At 38.1% G+C, this 22,037-nt stretch overlaps 2 protein-coding genes across 12 annotated transcripts in view; one reads left to right on the top strand and one right to left on the bottom strand.

Annotated features, from left to right (window-relative positions):
• The window catches only part of BCAR3 (BCAR3 adaptor protein, NSP family member), a 136,101-nt gene extending 124,807 nt beyond the window's left edge, over positions 1-11,294 (top strand). For all 6 annotated transcript variants that reach the window (XM_053214464.1, XM_027058563.2, XM_027058566.2 and 3 more), the window contains 3 exons: positions 12-123; positions 7,417-7,629; positions 10,673-11,294. In XM_053214464.1, the coding sequence (XP_053070439.1) occupies positions 12-123; positions 7,417-7,629; positions 10,673-10,851 (504 nt within the window). In that variant the 3' untranslated portion in view covers positions 10,852-11,294. The remainder of the gene's footprint in view (positions 1-11; positions 124-7,416; positions 7,630-10,672) is intronic.
• The window catches only part of FNBP1L (formin binding protein 1 like), a 133,349-nt gene continuing 116,697 nt past the window's right edge, over positions 5,386-22,037 (bottom strand). For 3 of the 6 annotated variants that reach the window (XM_027058570.2, XM_053214467.1, XM_053214468.1), the window contains 2 exons: positions 21,070-21,228; positions 5,386-17,201 (listed from right to left, as the gene is read on the bottom strand). In XM_027058570.2, coding sequence (XP_026914371.1) covers positions 17,176-17,201; positions 21,070-21,228 — 185 coding nt within the window. In that variant the 3' untranslated portion in view covers positions 5,386-17,175. Of the gene's footprint in view, positions 17,202-17,488; positions 21,229-22,037 lie in introns of those variants that run through there. The other 3 variants (XM_053214469.1, XM_053214465.1, XM_053214466.1) reach the window with 2 other exon arrangements.

The raw sequence follows: 22,037 nt of genomic DNA, 5'->3' as shown, positions 1-22,037 counted from the left end.
CTTTCTTCCAGATCACAAGATTAGAAAAAACATGGACTGCCCTCCGGCACCAATACACCCAGACCGCCATCCTCTATGAGAAACAGCTGAAGCCTTTCAGCAAAATCCTGCATGAAGGCAGAGGTGAGTGCAGAGTCAGCACAAGCAGGCGTGTGTCTGTGAGACCATTAGGTCACGTCTGCTCTGGTTTGATCAAAACCTTGACCCGGACATATCATGATACCCGAGTTATCTGTAGGATTGTTGATGGATCATCAAGGCTTTTTATCAGATGACAGCATCACTTCTAGAAGAACTGCAGTTGCCAAAACAGGACATGGGCTACCAGTCATCTCATTCTGTGCTTACCTTTCTTAATTGAGGTGTAATGTATGTAGCATTATATTAGTTGTAGGTGTACGATGTAGTGAGTATTTGTGTATATTGCAAAACGATCACAATCCAATCAATACCTACATCATACACAGTTATGAAATTTTCCTTTCCTGTGAGGAGAACTCTCAAGATCCACTCTCTTGGCTCCTTTCAAATGTGCAGTGCAGTGTTAACTATAGTCACTGTGCTGTACGTTACCTCCCTATTACTTTTTTATTCTGCACCTGGGAATTTGTATCTTTTGACCCTCTCCACCCATTTTGCCCACCCATAACCCCCAGGCTCAAGCAACCATCAATCTGTTCTCTATATCCATAAGCTCAGTAACTTTTTGGGGTTTTGGGTTTCATTTTTTTAGATTCCACATATAAGTGAGATCATAGTATTGACACATATATTACATATGTAAGATATACATATATAGTTACAGTATTGATCTTTTTCTGTGACATTTCACTTAGCAAAATGCCCTCAAGGTCCATTCATTCATGCTGTCCCAAATGGCAGGATTTCATTTTTTTTTTTTTTTTTTTTAAGTTTAAGACAGAAAGAGAAAGAGAGAGAGTGCATGAGCAGGGGAAGGGCAAAGAGACAGGGAGAGAGAGAATCCCAAGCAGGATTCTCACTGTCAGCACAGATTCCGACACAGGGCTCAAACCCACAAACCGTGAAATCATGACCTGAGACAAAACCAAGAGTTGGACGCTCAACTGACTGAGCCACCCAGGCATCCCTCATTTCTTATTTTTATGGTTGAATAATACTCCAGTGTGTGTGTGTGTGTGTGTGTGTGTGTGTGTGTGTGTGTGTGTGTGTTTATAAATATGTATATAAGTATACCCACGTTATCCATTCATCGCATCAGTGGACACTTTGGTTGTTTCCATATCTTGGCTATTGTAAATAATGTAGTGAACATGGGGTGCAGATATTTTTTTCAATATGTTTTTGTTTTCTTCAGATAAATACCCAGAAGTGGAACTGCTGGATAATATGGTAGTTCCATTTTTAATTTTTTGAGGACTCTCCATACTGTTTTCTATAGTGGCTGTACTAATTTACATGCCTGCCAACAGTGCACAAGGGTTCTCTTTTCTCCACATCCTTTCCAATATTTGTTATTTGTCTTTTTTATATACCCATTCTAACAAGTGTGAGGTGACATCTCATTGTGGTTTTGATTTGCACTTCCCTGATGATCACCTTTCCATATACCTGTTGACTATCTGTATCTCCTTTGGAAAAATGTCTGTTTAGATCCTCTGCCTTTTTCATTGGTGTTTTTTTTTCTTTCTGCTTTGCTGTTGACTTCTATAAATTCTTTATATATTTTGAATATTAACCCCTTATCAAATATGATTTCCAAATATCTTCTCCCATTCAGTAGTTTGCCTTTTCATTTTGTTGGTGATTTTCTTTGTTGTGGAGAAACTTTTTAGTTTGATATAGTCCCACTTGTTTATTTTTGCTTTTGCTATCAGAAAAAAAATCATTGCCAAACTAATGTCAGGAAGCTTCTGCCTATGTTATCTTCCAGGAGTTCTATGGTTTCAGGTCTTACATTCAAGTCTTTAATCCATTTTGAGTTGATATTTGTGTATGGTGTAAGACAGTGTCTGATTTTCATTGTTACATGGGGCTCTTCAGTTTTCTCAATACCATTTATTGAAGAAACTGTCCTTTCCCATTGAACATTCTTGGCTCCTTTGTCATAAATTAAGTGGCCATAAATGCATGGGTTTCTTTCTGGGCTCTCTATTCTGTTCCGTTGATGTAGGTGTCTGTTTTTATACTAATAAAATATTGTTTTGATTACTATAGCTTTGGAATATAGTTTGAAACCAGGAAGTATGATGCCTCCATCTTTGTTCTTTCTTAAAACTTCTTTGGCTATTTGGGGTCTTCAGTGGGTCCCCCATATTTAGGATTGTTTGCTGCATTTCTGTGAAAAATGCCAGTGGAATTTTGTAAGGATTGCACTGAATCTTAGATTGCTTTAGATAGTATGGACACCGTGAACACAGAGTATCTTTCCATTTTTTTGTGTTTTCTTCAGTTCTTCCATCAGTGTCATATAGTTCTCAGTATACAGGTCTTTCAGCTCCTTAGTTAAATTTATTCCCACATATTCTTTTTCATTTAACTGTATGTGGGATTGTTTTCTTCATTTCTCTTCCTGATAGTTCATTGCTGGTGTATGGACATGCAACAGACTTTTGTATATTAATTTTGTATCGTGCAACTTTACTGAATTCCTGTATTAGTTCTAACAGTTTTTGATGGAGTTTTTAATGGTTTCCATATATAATATGTCATCTGCAAATAGTGACAGTTTTACTTCTTCCTTTCCAGTTGGAATGGCTTTTATTTTTTTTCTTGCCCAGTTGCTCAGTCTAGGACATCTAATACTATGTTGAATAAAAGTGCTGAGAGTAGGTATCCTTGTCTTGCTTCTGATCTTAGGAAAAAAAGGTTTCAGCTTTTCACCATTGAGTATGATTTAGCTGTAGGTTTGTCATATATGATCTTTATTATGTAGAGGTATGTTTCTTCTATACCTACTTTGTTGAGAGTGTTTTTAATCATAAATCGATGTTGAATTTTGTCAAATGCTTTTTCTGCATCTATTGAGTTGATCATCTGATTTTTATCCTTCATTTTATTAATGTGGTGTGTCATATTGATTGGTGTGTATATGTTGATCCATGCTTGCATCCCTGGAATAAATCCTACTTGATCATAGTATATGATCTTTTTTAATGTATTGCTGAATTCAGCTTGTCAGTATTTTGTTGAGGATTTTTGCATCCTTGTTCATCAGGGATATTGCCTGTAATTTCCTTTTCTTGTAGAGCCCCTGTCTGGTTTTGGTATCAAGGTAATAATGCTGGCCTCATAAAATGAGTTTGGAGGTATTCCCCCCTCTTCTATTTTTCAGAAGAGTTTGAGAAGGATTGGTATTCATTTATGTTTGGTAGAATTACCAGTGAAGCCATCTGGTCCTGGATTTTTGTTTGTAGGGAGATTTTTGATTATTAATTCAATCCCTTACTGGTAATAAGTTTGTTTAGATTTTCTATTTCTTCATGATTCAACCTTAGTAGGTTGTATATTGTTAGGGACATATTAATTTCTTCTAGGTTGTCCAATTTGTTGGTGTATAATTGTTCATTGTAGTCTCTTATGATCCTTTGTTTATCTGTAGTTTCAGTTGAAACTTCTCTTTCATTTCTGATTTTGTGTCATCTCCTTGGTGAGTCTTTAGCTAAAGGTTTGTCAATTTTCTTTTCAAAGAACCAGCTGTTAGGTTCATTGATACTTTCTATTGTCATTGTAGTCTCTATTTCATTCTGTTCTTTGTTTCCTTCCTTCTATTAACTTTCAGCTTTGTTTGTTCTTTTTATAGTTTCTTGAGGTGTAAAATATGTTTGAGATTTTTTTGTTTGTTTGTTTCTTGAGATAGGGATTGATGAGTATGAATTCTCTTAGAACTGTTTTTGCTGCATCCCATAGATTTTGGTATGTTGTTTCTCGATTTTCATGGTATTCTTTTAGTTCCCTTTTGACCCACTGGATGTTTAATAGCATGATGTTCAACGTCTACATATTTGTAATTTTATACTTTTCTTCATGTAATTAATTTCTGGTTTCATACCACTGTGGTCAGAAAAGATGCTTGATAGGATTACAGTCTTCTTAAGACTTGTATTGTGACTTGCCATATGATCTACCCTGGAGAATGTTCCATGTGCACTTAAGAATACGTATTCTGTTGCTTTTGGATGGAATACTCTGTATATATCTGTTAAGTCCATCAGATCTAATGTGTTGTTAAGGTAGTTATTTCCTTACTGATTTTCTATCTGGATATCTGTCCAGTAAGTGGGGTATTAAAGTCTTCTACTATTGTGGTGTTGTCTGTTTCTTCCTTTAGGTCTGTTAATATTTGCTTTATACATTTAGGTGCTTCTATGTTGGGTACATAAATATTTACAAATGTTATATCCTCTTATCAGATTGATCTATTTACCATTATGTAATGCTCTTTTTTGTTTCTTATTACAGTCTTCATTTTAATGCCTATTTGGTATAAGTATAGCTCCTCAAGCTTTGTTTTGGTTTCCACTTGCACAATTATCTTTTTCCATCTCTTGAACTTTCAGTCTGTATGTGTACTTATATCTGAAGTGAGTCTTTTGTAGGAAGCATAAGGATGGGTCTTTTTTTTTTTTTTTTATCCATTCAATCACTGTATGTCTTGAAAATTTAGTCCATTTACATTTAATTATTGATTGGTATACTTTTTGCCATTTTTCATTGTTTTCATTCATTACTTGCTTTCATTATTTTCTGTTTTATCATTCCTCTCTGCCCCTTTCTTGTTCACCTCATTGGTGACTTGATGATTTTCTTTAGTGATATGCATGGATTCCTTTCTCCTTATCTTTTGTGTGTCTACTGTAGGTTTATGCTTCCTGGTTACCTTGAGGCTTACATTTAACAATTTGTAACAGTCTACTATTGAAGTTGATACCAACTTAAGTTTGAATGCATTCTAAATCTCTACATTTTTACCTCCCACACGTTTTGTGTTTGATGTCACATTATACATCTTTTTACCACTTCTGTCTTTTAACCTTCATACTAGCTTTATTAGTGATTAATCCATCTTTACTATTTACTTTTATCAGTGAGATTTGTACTTCTATGTTTTGTTAATAATTAACACCCTTTCTTTTCAGCTTACAGAAGTCCCTTTAACATTTCTTGTACAGCCAGTTTAGTAGTGATGAACCCCTTTATCTTTTGTCTAGAAATCTCTTTCTTTCCCTTTCAATTCTGAATGATAGGTTTGCCAGATAGATTATACTTGGGTTGGAAGTTTTTTTTTTTCTTTTAGCACTTTGAATATATTGTGTGAGTCCCTTCTGGCTTCTAAAGTTTCTGCTGAAAAATCTGATAGACTCTTATGGTAGTTTCCTTGTACATTACACGTTTTTCTCTTACTGCTTTTTAGATTTTTTCCTTTTCATTAACTTTTGACAATTTAATTGGGTGGGTCTTATTTGTAACTCTCTGGGCTTTCCTAGATCTGGATGTCGATTTCCTTCTCCAAGTTAGGGAAGTTTTCAGCCATTATTTCATCAAGTAAGTTTTCTGCCCCTTTCTCTTTTTTTCTAGGACTCCTATAATGCAAATGTTAGTTTAAGGGAGTTATGGAATGTCATCAAGAAGACGATATTCACGTTTTTTTTTTTTTCTGTTTGTTGCTCTGATTGTAGGAGTTCCATTGTCTTGTCTTTGAGTTCACTACTCCTTTCTTCTGCTCCATCTATCTGTTGAAACCCTCTCACGTAATTTTCAGTTTTCTTCAGCTCTGTGACTTCTGTGTGGTACTTATATTTTCTACCTCTTGACGTCCTCACTGTGTTTATTCTTGACCCAAATTCAGTGAGCATCTTTATGACCACTATTTTGAACTCTTTATCAGGTAAATTACTTATTGCCATTTCATTAAGGTTTCTTCTGTGTTTTGTTCTTTCATTTGGAACATATTCCTGTTTCTTCATTTTGCTTGACTCTTTGTGTTGGTTTCTGTGCATTAGATAAAACAGCCACCTCTCTCAGGCTTGAAGAAGTGGCCTCATGTAGGAGATGAACCTTATCATTCAACCCGGACCTAGTTCTTGGTTGTCTAACCTTTGTGTTTGTCCAAGCAGTCTTTTTTCTATATTTCATGGCTCCCAGTAGTTGCGGATATGTCAAGACCTGTCAGTGTCCCAAAGTGGAGGGTCTCAGCACCTAGATTCGGTCAGCTGGAAGCCAGACCCTCAGGCATCAGTTTTTTAAATTATGCAAATATATATAATCCTGTGGGAATGCAAGCATAAGCCCCACTGTCCACCAGAGCCAGGTGATCTGGAGGTGTCTCCTGGGTGACAGTTGCAAAAAAAGGGCTTCAGAGAAATGTATTAGCTAGCTCCCTTCTGAGAGGTATCAGGAAGCTATAGCAAGGCAGAAGGAGAGTGCAAAGATGGTGTCCACAACCCTACATTATCTGGGAGCATCTCTGTAGGCCCCAGAGCATCTCTGTGTGCCAAACATGAAGCCCACCCCTCGGGCCAAAGCTCCAGGACAAGCAAATAGGCTTCTTTCCCAGAAAGACTGGGGATGTGTCTCAGTCGGCTGTCTGTGCTATGCCTTAGGGGTGCCTGTGTCTCCAGTTGTTACAGTTGTGAGACACGGAATCACAAGTCCCTCTGGCCTTCAGAGCCAAGTGGTCAGGGATGTATCATGAGGAACAGCCACAAAAATGGAGACACCAGATGTATGTAAAATCTCCCCTCTGGAGATACTGGCACTCTGGAATTTGGCAGAGGGAGAGCATATAGATGGTGCCCACAGGAAGCAAGAAAAAATGATGGCACCTGCCGGCTAGAACAAGGCAGAGGAAGAACGTGAAGATGGTGCCTGCCAGCCAGCGGATCCCTGGCTGTGTGCTAAATTAATGACTGCTCCTCAGACCAACTCTTCAAGATTAGCAAATGAGCCCGTCTTAATTGGCTAACTCCATGGTGAGCCGTGGGGCAGGTGAGTCTGAGCACACAAGCCCTTTAAGAGCTCTTTCTCAGATTGTCTCAGACTTGTGGGTCTTGCGGATGTATGCAGGGTTGATTTTCAAAGCTAGATGTTTTGGGGGCTTGTCTCTTTGGTGCAGGTCTTAAACACAAGGAGGCTGCAAGTTTTGAGTTCTCTCCCAATTGTGGGTTGCTGTGCCAGGGTTGGGGTTTATGACAAGACTGGGTCCTGACCTCTCCTACCTGCTTCGATGTGGACCACGTTTTGTTCACCTGATATGTAGGAGTTGCTCAGTTTTTAGTTTTTTTCCAGAGGAATTTCCATATTTACCTGCAGAGTTGGGTGTGTCCACTGGGGGGAGGTAAGCACAGGCTCCTCCTACGTCGCCATCTTGAATTGGAACTGTCTTTGCTTAACTTGGAGAAAAGAATATAACATAGAAAACTTTACCCTGTTTTTCAGAGTCTACGTGTGTTCCCCCCAACAAAATATCAGTCCCACTATTGATGCCTCTTGTGACCTTAATGGAGCGCCAGGAGGTCACTTTTGAAGGAACTGACATGTGGGAAAAAAATGACGAAAGCTGTGAGATTATGCTGAACCACTTGGCAACAGCCCGTCTCATGGCAGAGGCTGCAGACAGCTACCGGATGAATGCCGAGAGGATCTTGGAAGGTAAGAGCTATGTTCTATAGGCCACTCTCTACTCTGCAGAGTGATTAGAATGAAGGAACTTTGAAAAAGCATGGATGGTCTCAGGAAAAGACCAAATAGGAAAGATTAAGGCATGAAATTCCATTTCTTATGATGAATCCTTACTTTCTCTTAATCTCTAAGTGACTTGAGAGTCCTGTTTATCCTTTTTTATGTGTTCAGTTGTGTCAGTGGCATAGAATAAGCTGAGAGAAAGGGTCAACAAGGAATTGGTCAGCCTACCTACCATTAGAACTCCTGATCAGAGCTATTTGAAGATGTGATGGGCCAATATGGGGAGTTAGACTTCTGTGTGACTTCATTTATCTGCATTCCTGTTTCTTCCCAGTCACACTGGGAGGTGAGCTCCCCTGCTTTTAGCATCAGAGGGTCCAACACAGGTAAAGGCACTGCAGAGACAGCGTGGAGAGAAATATAAACCACCAGTACTTAGGTCTGGATTCATGTAAAGTGTGCCTTAAGTAATGACCACCTAGACTGAAGGAGGTGGATGGAGGTGGGAAGGACTTCCCTGTAGGACTGCAGCTGAGAAAGAGTCTGTTAAGGGTTTTAAATATGGGAAAGTGTCATGACATGGTCAGATTTATTTTAAATTTTGCATCTGTGTGTGGGAGGCTGGAGGGCTGAGGGCTTGTAGGCAAAAAGACCATTTAGGAAGCAGGTACGAGAAAGAAGGCTTTACTCAAGGTGGTTATCAGGAATGACTATTTTCTCTTCTTCACTGTATTTCTGAAATTCTTCAAGGGCCCAAAGTTATATCCACAAAGTTAAGAAAAAATTATATAGGGCAGGAGAGGCCTATTTATTTCACCATAAAGCAAAGTTGTTGCTTCAGAACCAGAATTTGGGTCTAAACAATTTATACTGCTGTAGGTTTAAGAACTACATACCTGTTTCAAGTTTTTCCTCAGAAAGTTCTCCACAGTTAGCAGTGTAGGATTCAAAAAATAAAAGCACATAATTCAATTCACCAGATATTAGAGTGCCTATTTATACAAGGCTAATAACTATACTACCCTAGATGTTGCCTAAGCCAATATATTAGAATGGGTTTTGAGAAAAGCACTTTAAGCTGCTCTATAGCAAATCACTTTAAAGGTATCTAATGGTATTTCTCAGTTAATCCTGCTACAGGTTTATATAGCAAGTTCCCATTGCTGGAAGTAACTATGAACCCAGTAGGAGCAGAGATTTGCTCAACTAACAAATACCCAGCCCAAGGCAGGGACTCAAAGCATGTTAACTGAATGAATGGAAGTCGTCATCTGGCCTCCAGGATGTTATCTGTCAAAGATATTCTGGCTTCACATGGAAGGATGGACAAAGAAGGCTTCTATTCTTAACCACAAAGATCCTATAAATCTAGATGGTAGAGATATATTTAAGGACAGAGCAGATTAAACCAGAAGTAATCAAAGATGAGAACCACAGCCTGTCTGACTCTTTGGCTGTTGGTCTCTACTTCACTAATAGAGTTGACTGAATATTCTTGGCTTTAAGTAGAGCAGATCTTCTCTTATGAAACAGAGGGAGAGAGTCAAGAAACAGATCCACACATATGGCTGTCAATATATTTTTGAGAAAGGTGCCAACGAAATTCATTGGATTTAGTCTTTCAACAAATGGTGCTGGAACTATTGGATATGATATGCAAAAGAAAAAATGAATCATCTTTACTGCATACCATATACATTAATCAATCCAAAATGGATCACAGACCCAAATGTAAGAGCTAAAGTATAAAGCTTCTATAAGATGACATAGGGAAAATTCACTGTGGCCTTGGATTAGCAAAGCTATTTTAGGACCCAAAAAGCCTGAACCACACCAAAAAATGCTGATGAATCAAAATTCTAAATTTTGCTCTTCAGAAGATACCATTAAGAAAGTAAAAAGGCAAGCCACAGACTATAAGAAGATATTTGCTAAACATTTATCCAATTAAGGATTTATATCTAGACTGTATAAAGTACTCTTAGAATTCATTAAGAAGGCAAACAAGATTTGAATAGACGCTACACCTGAGCAGATCTTCAAATGACAAATAACTACATAGAAAGATGTTCAAAGCATTAGTCATTAGGGAAATATAAATTTAAACCACAGTGAGATAATACACACTGTCTACAATGGTTACAATTTAAAAAGAATGATAATACTAAGATTTGGCAGCTTGTGGAGAAGCTGGAGCTGGTGAGAATATAAAATGGTACAACCATTTTGGAAAAGAGTTTGACAGTTTCTCTAAAATAAACATAGATTTACCATATGCCCCAGTAATTCCTCTACTAGAGAAAACACATGTCCACGCAAAGACTTATATACAAATGTTTACAACAGTATTCATAACAGCCAGAAACTGGAAACAGTCCGAATCTATCAGTTGGTAAATGGATAAACAAAACGTGGAATGTCTGTATAACTGAATACTACTCAGCAGTGAAAAGGAATGAATTGATAACAGGCAACAACATGGAATACTCTCAAAAACATGGTGCAAAATAAACCAGACCTAAAGGCCACATCGTAGGTTTCCATTTCTATCAAATCTGTAGGTGAATCAATAGCAACAGAAAGCAAAGAGGCACTAGGTAACTTGAGGGTGACGGAAATATTCTAAAAGTGGTGGTGATGGTTCTACAACTTGTACAGGGTATTCTAAATCAAACTGCAGAATCATGACACATAAACTGTACATCAAGAAAGCTGTAAAAACAGAACAAAACAAGGTACTTTAAACACTTTCCCACAGTGGCTTGTGCACACCAATTTTATTCTGTCCTGTTTTAGTCAGTCTCCTTGGTATCCCTTCTCTGAAAGTGCTCAGGTCCTTGACCATGGGGCTCTGCCCTTCCCTTATGGAAAACAGAGCCTGGATTTTTCCTTGGGGCTCTTCTTAAAGTTCTGATACAAGATGAAGTTCATTTTGATCCTACCTACCTTATGCAAGTAGTCTTTCAGTCTGTATTCGAAAACTGAATTAACTGTTCTCTTTTTATATTAGGTTTTCAACCAGATGAAGAAATGAGTGAAATCTTCAAGACTGAATTTCAAATGCGATTGCTATGGGGCAGCAAAGGTGCACAAGTCAATCAGACAGAAAGATATGAGAAATTCAACCAGATTTTAACTGCCCTCTCACGTAAATTGGAACCTCCTCCAGTAAAGCAGGCAGAGCTTTGATAACTCTCGAGAATACCTTAGGATATTATTTCAAGCTTCTCCAGTTTCTTCTTTGGGAAGGCTTATTGTTTGATAAAGTAACAATGTGCAAATCTGACAGTATACAAGCTTTTAGTATCCACAGGATATTAAACATGTAAATTGCACAGAGCACACTTATTTATGAATTGTTTAAAATTACTACTGATTTTAAAATGAAGATAATTTATTATGAAGGTAACTATTGCTAATGTTGATCAGCAAATTTAAGAGAAGATCTGGCTATGTTGGCTGGTTGCTTTCTATTACTGAGGCGTTTGACCATTTTAAATTTCTTGTCAGATAAGTGTAAATAGAACAGAGTTTAAAAGCATGAAACATTTCAGAAGGTATCAGTTGTATGATATTCTTTAAATATGAGAAATGTAAATAGTCAAATGAAAATATATCTTTTTGTGAAACAATTGTATCTAGTCTCTTTAATATTAAACAACTCATCAGCATAGAATAATCTTATCTCCTACCTTCTTCCCTAGAGACTATATCCTAATAAACCAAAATTAATGAGCGTGGGATGGAGAATTTAAGGTTCGGTCTGGGAGACAGAGTCAATAGTTATATAGGGTAGACCTGTGGTGTTTGCTAGCAGTTGACTTTGGTCAGGTTAACCTCATCATATCCTGTGTGCAACACAGCACCTGATATAAAGTAGGTACCCAGATGTTAGTATATTTCATGACATCAATGCATTTGGAACTAATGGGACTGGTGAGCTTCCAGTCCCAGATGGCAACATAGGAAGACCCTGAACTCACCTCTTCCACAGATATACCAAATTTTACACCTATTTATAGAGCAATTCCTCCTAAAGAACTGAGGGCTGACTGAACAGCTTCTGCTCAACAAGAGGTAGAAACCACACAGAGAACAGCAAGAGGAATGGTGACACAGTAACAAAGGGACCCCCCCCCACACACACACACCCCCAAAGCTGCAAACTGCAGTGAACAAGGATGGTACTGAAAAACCGTGAGCAGATTCGTTTGCCCTGGGGCACAGGAAAAAAAAAAGTGCCATGGTTTAAAAGGGCTACTAGAACATAAAGGAACTAGCCCTAGCACCCTGCCAAATAGTTGGGGAGCTGCTGGAACTCTCTGGGTCAGAGAGACTAATGAGCACCATGGTTTGTTTCCCTTTCACCTTAACAGTGCAGATAGGAACATGGTCCTGGCACCATAGCCAGCCTGCCACCTTGGTGAGCCCCAGGCCCCTAGCCCACAGCAGCCCCAAATGCCCTGGGGTGAAAAAAAAAGCCATAGTTTGAAAGAGCAACTAGAGGGGCACCTAAGTGGCTCAATTAAGCATCCAACTTTGGCTCAGATCAAACTCAACGTGGTTCATTGAGTTCGGGACCCGAGTCTGGCTCTGTGCTAACAGCTTCAGAAGGAAAGAAAGTGGGGTGGGGAGGAAGCAATTCATCTAGAAAAAAGGGTGGAGACTTAAGGACTGTCAAGCAGAGAAACTGGTAGGCTTTTAGGTATACTAAAACAACAGTGTCTACCATGTGAGGTTGAAAAGTTAATTAAAACAACATAAGCCAGGAATGGGGAGATGCGTTACTAGAGTTCTGATCAAGTGTTATTCTTCTCATCAGTAGAAGAACAAAGGGACCCCCTTTGTTCAGCTAAAACATACTGATTAGCTTTAAGTATATAAAATGTCAAGGGTAAATATTATTAAGAAAAACTAGGGTCAAAGTTTCAAACAGTAGAGGAAAAAATGGAGAAAACGAAAAAATATATATGTAAAGAGACAGTAAAGTGAGATGAATAGCAGGCACAAAAATGGCAGAAATAAGTCCAAATTTATCAATAATCATTACAAACATAAATACACTGAACCTGCCAGTTAAAAGAGCATTCTAGATTTAACACAAAACCACCTTATACTCTAAGAAACATAAAGCATAAAAATACATAAAAAAGTAAAGTGCATTAGAAAAGGTCAGGATAATTATAAGAGAACAGGGTGTGATCAGGAGGACACAGTGGGAGTATGGAGTGCTGGTAATGTTGTATTTCCAGACCCAAGTGTTGACTTTCTAGTAACTTAAGCTTACATTTAAGTTTTATGCATTTCTCTGAACATATACTTTATAACAAGGTATTAAAACATTTGCAAAAAAAAATGTGATACCTAGGAATGGTTTTAACAAAAGATGTACAAGAATTTGGTGAAAAAAATTTTTAACTTTAAACATCTGAAGAAAAGTAAATGAACGGGAGCATCATGTTCCTAGATTTCAAAATTTGGTATCAGAGATACTAGTTCTTAAAATGACCTATAAGCTCAATGCAATCCCATTCAAAATCCAACAGGATTTTTCAAGCTTGATAAGGTTTTCCTAAAATTTACATGACTAGAAGTAGTCAATACCATCCTAGGAAGTTAAGATGGAGGGAGGGGGGAATCTGTTCTACTAGACCTAAAAGCTGATTATTAAGCTACAGTAATTAAATTGTCATTGGAAATTTGATAAATGACAGAAGTAACTTTGGCAATCAGTGGGGGAAAGGATGACTTTTTAAATAATTCTTGGACAACTGGTTAAGCAAATGAAAGGGAAGAAAACAGCCCCCTGCCTCCTATCATACACCAAAATAACACACATGCGAAAGGTAAAACTATAACACATTTAGAAGGAAATCTAGAATATCCTTTTTACTTTGAATCAAGGAAGAATTTCTTAAACTAGACAGAAAACAACATTAAATATAAAAGATTGGTCAATCTACATTAAAACAGACTTCTACTCATCAAAAGAGGTCATAAATTGAAAGAACAAAGAGATGTTACTAAAAAGACATGAAACTAACCAAAGATTAGTATGATAGGCAGCCTCCAACAATGGTCACTGACCGTCCCTGCAGCCTGGTGTTCACACCCTTCTGTTGTCCCCTCCTACACTGTAGCAGGTTTGCTCTGCATTACCAAGTACATGGGGCAGACGTAATGCTGCATCATGTCTGAGATTAGGTTACAAAAACTACAGCTTCTTTTTCTCTTGGATCCCTGAGGCAAGCAAGATGCCATGTTCTGAGCATCCCTATGAAGAAATCCACACGGCAAGGTCCTGAGGCTGGCCAACAGCATGTGACTGACACCTTGACTGCAGCCTCCTGAGAAACTGGGCCAGTTTTATTATGCTACACAGCAAAATAACTAATTAGCATCCTTAATAAAGAATTCCCATGAATAGATATGGAAAGATAACCAGAAAAAAAATGGGCAAAACATATAAACAGGCTTTTCACAGAAAATGCAAAGTATGTTTAACTTCATCAATAAACAGGGAAAGGCAAATTAAAGATACATACCATTTTCATCTGTCGAAATGACAAAAATTGGCCAGGATATGGAGCCTAAGTAACCTTGATATACAAGCTGTAGGTATGTAGAACTGTTATAATCACTGTGAAGGAAAAATGTGGCATTTTTTTTAAAAACTGAAGATAAATATAACCCACAAACTAGCAATACAGAACTCCTGTATCCGTAAACATGCATAAGAATGTGCATAGCAGCATTGTTTATGCAAGCAAAATTCAGGACATAGCCCAATTGTCCATCAAGAGGATGGGTAAATTGTGTATTTATATAATAGAATACTATACACACTAAAATGAACTATACACACTAAAATGAACTATGCATAAACATGATTAAATCTTAGAGCTGAGTGAAAAACCAAGTCTCAGAAGATACCATGCAATATTCAAAATATTTAAATGTTAATATAGAATTCATATATGAATCAACAATAGATGTCAATGTGTAAATCAAGAAAATAAACCCTTTATTTTTTTTTAATGTTTACTTATTTTTGAGAAAGAGACAGAGCGCAAGCAGGGGATGGTCAGTGAAAGAGGGAGACACAAGATCTGAAGCAGGCTCCAGGCCCCGAAATGTCAGCAGAGCCTGACATGGGGCTCAAACTCCCCAACCATAAGATCGTGACCTGAGCCGAAGTTGGATGTGTAACCAATTGAGCCACCCAGGGGACCCAACCCTTGTATTCTTTAAATAAACCAACTACACAATAAAACTTTATCAAGTGATGAAAGTAGCACAAATCATTCAGCAATCACTAATAATTTCCAAATCACTTGTTTCAACAGTTGGGTTGGTAGAATTTTTTTGACATGGCTCCCACCAGCTAAATGATGCTCTCATATGCGGATGCAAACTCTTCCAAGGGCTTCCCCCATTCAATTGGTAGTCATTAACGAATATGCTCTTTGGCACCTGAAGAGAAGGGACATGCAGCTGATCCCCATCTTATCAGACAGGACAGTACCACCTGGGTGCTGGCTATATGCCAAGAGCTAGTGGCAGGTGCTCCCAACTAGAGATAAAGGGTGAGAAGACAGGGCTAATTGGGTGGGGACTGATGATCTTGGTTGCCGGAACTGGAAACTTGTGTTTCTGTCTCATTTCATACCCAAAACTGCCCCCAGCCCCTGCATTGGCCAACCAAGAAACAATGGTTGGATGAGCAGCTTGGTTAGGTCAAGAAGGGTGAACTTGTAGAGATGGAGAGGGCAAACAAATATGATACTCCTGTCTGGAGCTCAGCCAAGGGAAGAGAGGGAAGAAAAGAGCAGTTGTGTTATCACTTGCTTTAGAGCATACTCTTCTGGGTAGGAGAATCCTGGAAGAGTCACTCGCCTCATGCCTCTTCAGTGCACACGACAGGCCACCCTCCACCACAGAACAAGTTGCCAAAATGTTAAAAAAAAAAAAAATCTAAAGGGCCATTACTGCACCACAAGGGGCTATGTCCCTAAACACCTGTGCCTGCCCACACTCCCTTTCCAATCTTCCCAGCTGCTACCAGAGCTTAGACATATGTTGCCCTTCAGCAGGATGAGGCATTTCTCTGGGAGGATGAACAGACGAGATCCTCTTTAGCTTGGTTGCCCAGGTTCCTCCTCCCACTCAAGGGCTTACAAAACCAGATAAGATTCCCCAACACTTGAAATAATAGTATATCTACTGTAAGTCCTTCAGCTTTGTCCCCAGTGCTCAAACCAGAAATGCATCACAAAGAATCATGTGTGGTTTTTGAGATAAACCCCCATGTACTGGAACTTATTATATTCGTTATACTTTGCAAAAACACGGAAAGCTAATCAAGTTTTGGAAAAAATACCCTTGTGGTAAAACTAAGAAAAACGAAGAAATTCAGGATAGTGGTTATCCTTGGAGGAAGAGGATAATTTTCTATTTAAGTTGGGTGGCAGATTTACATTTATTATGTATGGTTCATACATATCTTCCACAAGAAGTTTTCCTCAGGGTTGATATTCTGGGTTTACTAAGTCAGCTTTATTGCGAGCTCCCATTTTCTACAATAATGCTATCACCACCTTACAAGAATGAGTAAGAAATTCTGCCAAATGCTGAAACTGTGCTGGAATCAAGACATTCATGTCCATTGAGTTTCCCAGTTGTATCTAAAGAAAGGAATGAGGTTAATTTGATGTGGCCTGTTCTTAGCTTAGGATCTAGGTCAGTTGTCCATCACATTTTCTCTTAAATGCTGACAAAATTGTCAAGTACTTTTAAGAGTCGTCAAACTTTTCAGAACTTACTCCTCACCTGTATTTTTCCATCTCTAATCTTTTGGCACCTCTTCTATTTTCTGTAGTTTCTTACTCACAGTAACTATAGTCAGGAATGCATTTGACCCCAGGTATATGATGAGCTCATTGAAATAGGTTTGGTATTTCTTTAGATTTTTTCATCTAAACTAATAGCTTCTCACAAAGAAAATCTATCCTTTTCAACAAGTCTGGAGATCATTTTCCTCTTGAGATTGTTACAGGGATGTTATCTTTCCCTAGCAAGTTGGATTTGACTTCCCTGATCTCAGTTCAGATAGCAAAAGCCCTTTTCATTGTTTTGAGTTTTTGTTACTGACACTGTTTTCCTGCCACTTCCAAGCTTGGCATAGATCTCTATTAATCACAACAACAGAGACCCCTCCTTGTTCAGGATTAACCCTGAGTTTTATTCTCTTTTGGGGTTTCTAGAAGTTAACAGTCATAGCTTCATATTTGCCCCTTTAAAAAGCTGAATCTTCTGCAATTAAGATTACCTAAAACAACAGATGTGACACTAATTGTAGCAAACAATACCTTCCCAAGTTTTGAAATGCCAGGAAGACCAGGTGCTCTCTGACCAGGAATTCAAGCAGAAGCACAGTAAATGCTGTCCAGCCTGTGGGCAGACTGACGTATGTGGCGTAGGGTCACTTCTTATGGACGCAGAGGAGAAGACGGTTTAAAAGGAAAGTTTGTGCAACACAGCTACAGTAGAATAAAGATAAAAAGTTCAAATTACCACAGTCAATTTAAATTTACTCTAAAGAAACAGCTCCCCCCCCCACCTTTAGGAAAGCTTGAAAGAAACTAAAACTAAAATAAAATTTCCAAAACTGCTTTGCAAAAAAAGTCACTCAACACAGATGCTTCCACTTATAGAACTCGTCATCTACTTTGTATCATCAGGCATTTAGCACACCAAATAACAAAATAATGACATCTCTTTAGTTCACGTAGGAATAAGAGATAGATAACACACTATACACCTTAACTGACCATGAAAAGATTGTTTTATTCCATGAAAATATTCTCAACAGAGAACACTATCTTAAACAAAGCATTTACCATTAAGAAATCAACATGTGCACAAAAAGAGTAAAAATTACTGAAAAATTAAAGATTTCTTTTGGACAATTCACATGTTCAAAATTTAAGAATGATTTAAGAATGATTTAAACTGTGCAAGTACAAATGTCTGTCCTATTGTAATAACCCACGTACAGGTTGCACTATGCCACGTGAAGGACCTTGCCTCCTACGGAAGCAAATCCTGCTTTGAGAAAAACAAACAGTAGCCTGAAAAGAACAGTTAGTCCTTACAAGAAAGCCTTAAACTTTGCCCTCTGTGGCCGTCAGCCAAAAAAACACAAGCACTTCAGGCTTTGTACAGAGGACAAACACAGCCAGATCACATTTCCTCCTCATTGCTAACCTTTAAAATAAAAATAGCACTAGACTTTAAAACTACTTTATGTAGTCTGTCAGTATTGAATAATGTCACATTATATAAATAACCCTGTAAAGAGATTCAAAATCTAAACTTCATAGTTTACTAGCCTCAAAGGTAATACGCTATATGTCAGCTGTGTAACAGGGGTGCACTTGATCTTATGAAGGCATTAACTTTCACACAATTGTCATTCAGCTTTAGTATAACTGCTAGTAGGATTCAAATAACACTGGGAAAGAATTATTAAAGCAGTCACACAGCTTCTAAAATATTGCTTAAAATCCAATAATACACAGACCCATTTCACGTTCTTTCTTCCCTCAAAACAGTAAAGAACAAAATTAATGAAGCTTCTGTGGTACAAATATCCCCCCACCCATGCCCATCTCCCTATTAAACACTACTAAGAAATTAGTTAAGATACAAGTCATTAACAGAATCACAAATGCGAGGCAGGACAACATGAGCAACTGGCGCACTAACAACAATTATATTTACAAGTATAAACAAACGGGAATTTCCATTGTACAAGTAAAAGTGCACAGAGATCATTACAAAGTTTCACTAAATTTTATCTGGTTGAAACAAAAGCATCACTTGGAAACAGACTACCATTTTAATAAGAACATGGTCACCCCAAATTAAAACACAACGGGGAGGCGGGGGGGGGGGAGGGAGTCCATAAAACTTCTCCTAAAAACACTGAGTAAAGTAAAATGGACTTGGACATGTCTTTAGTCTGATGCATAAATTTGAAGATGCACCATCACACATGGTAGAGCTCTAAAAGCCACCTACCAAGGCTACATCGGCACCCGCGGCAGCGCTGCCGAGTTAAAGGAGGTCGCACCGAGCTGACACATAAAGCCCTTTGTGGGATACTGTAGTGGTAGTGTTGGCAATCGACAGGTTTAGGCACTCTAGTTTAAGGCAGCATTTGAATGGAAGCAGCTGACTTCTGACAACAGTCCTGTGTCTTGAGGTGGTGAGGATCTTGTGTGTTTATTATGCCAGGATTTCAGTGCTGACTATAGATTCTTCCCAGACTGAGGTGAAGATGGATCACGTTTCAGAGTTCTTTCAACCGGGCTGTAGGCTAGAGCAGAGATGTTTTCTTTTTCTTATCACAGACACTTCAGGTCCACAAACTACTTCTTCATCATGCCCAAATTGGAATGTTTGTAGTGGGGAAGTTATAGCAGCGTACACGAATACTAGGATGGAAACATTAGTGCTGGAGATGTCTGACAAAGTGACTTGCACTACAAATGTAAAACAAAACAAAGGCTTTGACGAGAACAGGGGATTATAAAGACATGCCTGAAAAATCTAGCCCAATCACTCTAGACATGCAACAGGGTGTTAAGCAAGCACAGAGGTGGCGCAGGCAGACACTGACAAATGGCGAGGGTTCTAACAGACGACGGGTCTAAAAGCCAATTAGAACAGAGCTGGGATAGACAGTCCTGTTGGGACAGCCAAAGAGAAGACAAATTTAATGAGAGCTCTGCATTCTTTCTGATTTAGACATCAGTAAAAGAAATGGAAAAAAAGGTTAGCCATTTTTGGCTTGTTCCCTTTATGTGAATAATTGTGAATGACCAATTTAAGGATTGGTATTACAGTGATTTTTTAAAACAATGTATGGAAATGATAATGAAGTTAGTTTAAAAAAAAAAAACAAAACAAAAAAACGTCTGCATGCACTCATGCAACTTGCTTCTCTCACTCTCTGTTTGAGCCTGACAACTCTAATACCCTCCCCCTAAAAGCAGCTGCATGTAACCTCCTTCAACATCTTGCCCATTTCCTCAGAAACCCTCTTCAGGAACCTGTAGTCCAGGAGGAAAAAGAAAAGAACAATTACTGAAGACCTTTGGTAAGACCAAAAGGGGTGTTCAGTTTAAAGTGTCTGTCCCCAAAGTGTCTGTCCTAAAATTATTTTACAGTCAGCTATGTGAGAACACCAGAAAAATCTGGGACATGAGCAAAATTAAAGGACCAGTCTCTTAAGTGCTTCCTCACTTTACTTCCCCACATGACCAGCACTGCACAATCCTTTACGGTACAGTATTTCCAACAAATGCTTGTTGCAATTAATGGGAAAAAATAATCTTGAATTGATGATTTAGCCAAAATGAGGAAATGCCCTAAATGGTGATAAAGATAATATAGTCATTCAACCCAGTCAGTCAAAAGTTTTCAAAGTAAAATTTGCCAGGACTTGCCTTCCATTCAAGATTTCCTCTCAGTGTACTTAGAATCTATTTTCCTACGTATAACTGCTAAATGCTAAACAATCACCAAAACGGTATTTCCCCAAAGACATATTCAAGATGAAAAATACAAGCATTAATTTGGAAGGAAGCTTATACATTATTAAAAATTTGTAGTATACTAGATGAAAATATTTTCAGGTCTCAGAAGAAAACCATTTTATTCACTCAAGAGCTGGACCAGGTGGGCTTATTTTGCAGGTCTCTTGATTAGCCTACTACTGAAATAGATTTACGTTTGAGGTGCTTGTTTTCTTCCTTTAGGAAACCAAAGCAAAGAATAGGGAGGAAAATGAAAATGACCGTATTTCTTATTCTTTCAATAAGCCAACTATGACTTTTCTTCCTAAAAACTGTAGCTACAAAAACTCAAACTCCTACGCTAAACCACTCTTTTGGGAGCCAGCTTTCTATAGCATTTCAGAGCAGTTTTACTTATTTAAATTCACTACAGTCACTGTGTTTTCAGAAGCAAAGTGTGTGTTAGGTGAAGGGGGCTTTCTATCTATGGATTCCTGCCCAAAGATCAAATTCTATAACTTATAAGGCAGAAAAGCACAAATCTTTCACAGAGACTTAAGCAGGACATAAAGCAAAAGGCATCAATTAAGCTTCACACCAATGTCACTCAAATGGTAAAACATCATGAGAACGGTTTCTTGTGGTACTATTCACATCTTTAAGATAGAGCCTACACTCAGCTCACATAGTGAACAACGTATCTTGGATGCTCTTTAAGTTTTCTTATGTTTTCCCACCCATTGAATGTGTTTCCATTTTCCATTATTGTTCCTATGTCATACATGTCACAAAGCTGCCTGGTTAGTTTAGATGTAAGTTACTGCACCTTTACTGTTTTTCTCTAGAGTTACATCTATGTATGATGTGGGAACGTAGCCTTCTTCACCGTTCTGTCTCCGAGCTCTTGTCCAGCCATCACCTTTGTCTTCCTCAATGATGTATAGAACTTCACCTTCTTTCATTGCCAGGGTACCTTCATTATGTCCTAAATGAGAATTTTCACAGCACAAGTGTAATTAAAGTAATAATTTCGAGTAAAAGTTACAAACACAACACAAAACAACATGAGACTCTACTAGATTTCAACATACCTAGAACCAAGAGCCCAGTGACAAGATATTATTAGCAACAGCTCTATGATGCTTTTGTAGTTTATCCAACACTTTCATATATAACATTATCTCACTGGAACTGGACAGTGGCCCTGAGAAACTGGCATTATTAATATCACCCCCATATAACAGATGAAGTATCTGAGCTCAATGACATTATATGATTTGACAGGATATTCTAACTCCTATTTCACTTCTCCAACTCTTTTCCCAAATTTGAGTGGCATTGCTGTCGAGAAAATTCATGACGTGTAAATCAGGAAAATATTAAGACTGTGAGAGGGCGGGAAGAAAGAAGAATATAGTTTTGAAAGAGAGCAGACAAAAACACAGGTTCACCTCTGGTGATGGTGAAAGCAGAATAGTCACAGCCACAAAGCACAAACTTCCTTCAAAACCTCATGAACCTCAGGGCTCTCTTTCTTCCCCATTGCCAACCACTCCCAACCCGCTTAGCAGTAACAGTTTTCACAAATCAGTCTTCATTAAACATGTTAAATTCTCTAGGTTACATTATAGCAAGCCCTTATTCAGTATTATTTTCTCAGAATGAGGAGTAATTAAAAACTTTACTCAACTTTAAAATTAATACAACGGATGGGTGGGGAAGGACCTTAAGTCATATGCCATTTTATAACAATTTATTTGTGAAAGTGTTACTCTGCTCCTCAGAATTGAGGAA

This window comes from Acinonyx jubatus, chromosome C1 (assembly GCF_027475565.1).
Source record: "Acinonyx jubatus isolate Ajub_Pintada_27869175 chromosome C1, VMU_Ajub_asm_v1.0, whole genome shotgun sequence".
NCBI lineage: Eukaryota > Metazoa > Chordata > Mammalia > Carnivora > Felidae > Acinonyx > Acinonyx jubatus.
Note: the sequence above shows the minus strand (reverse complement) of the source record. Positions and strands in the feature narration are given on the sequence as shown.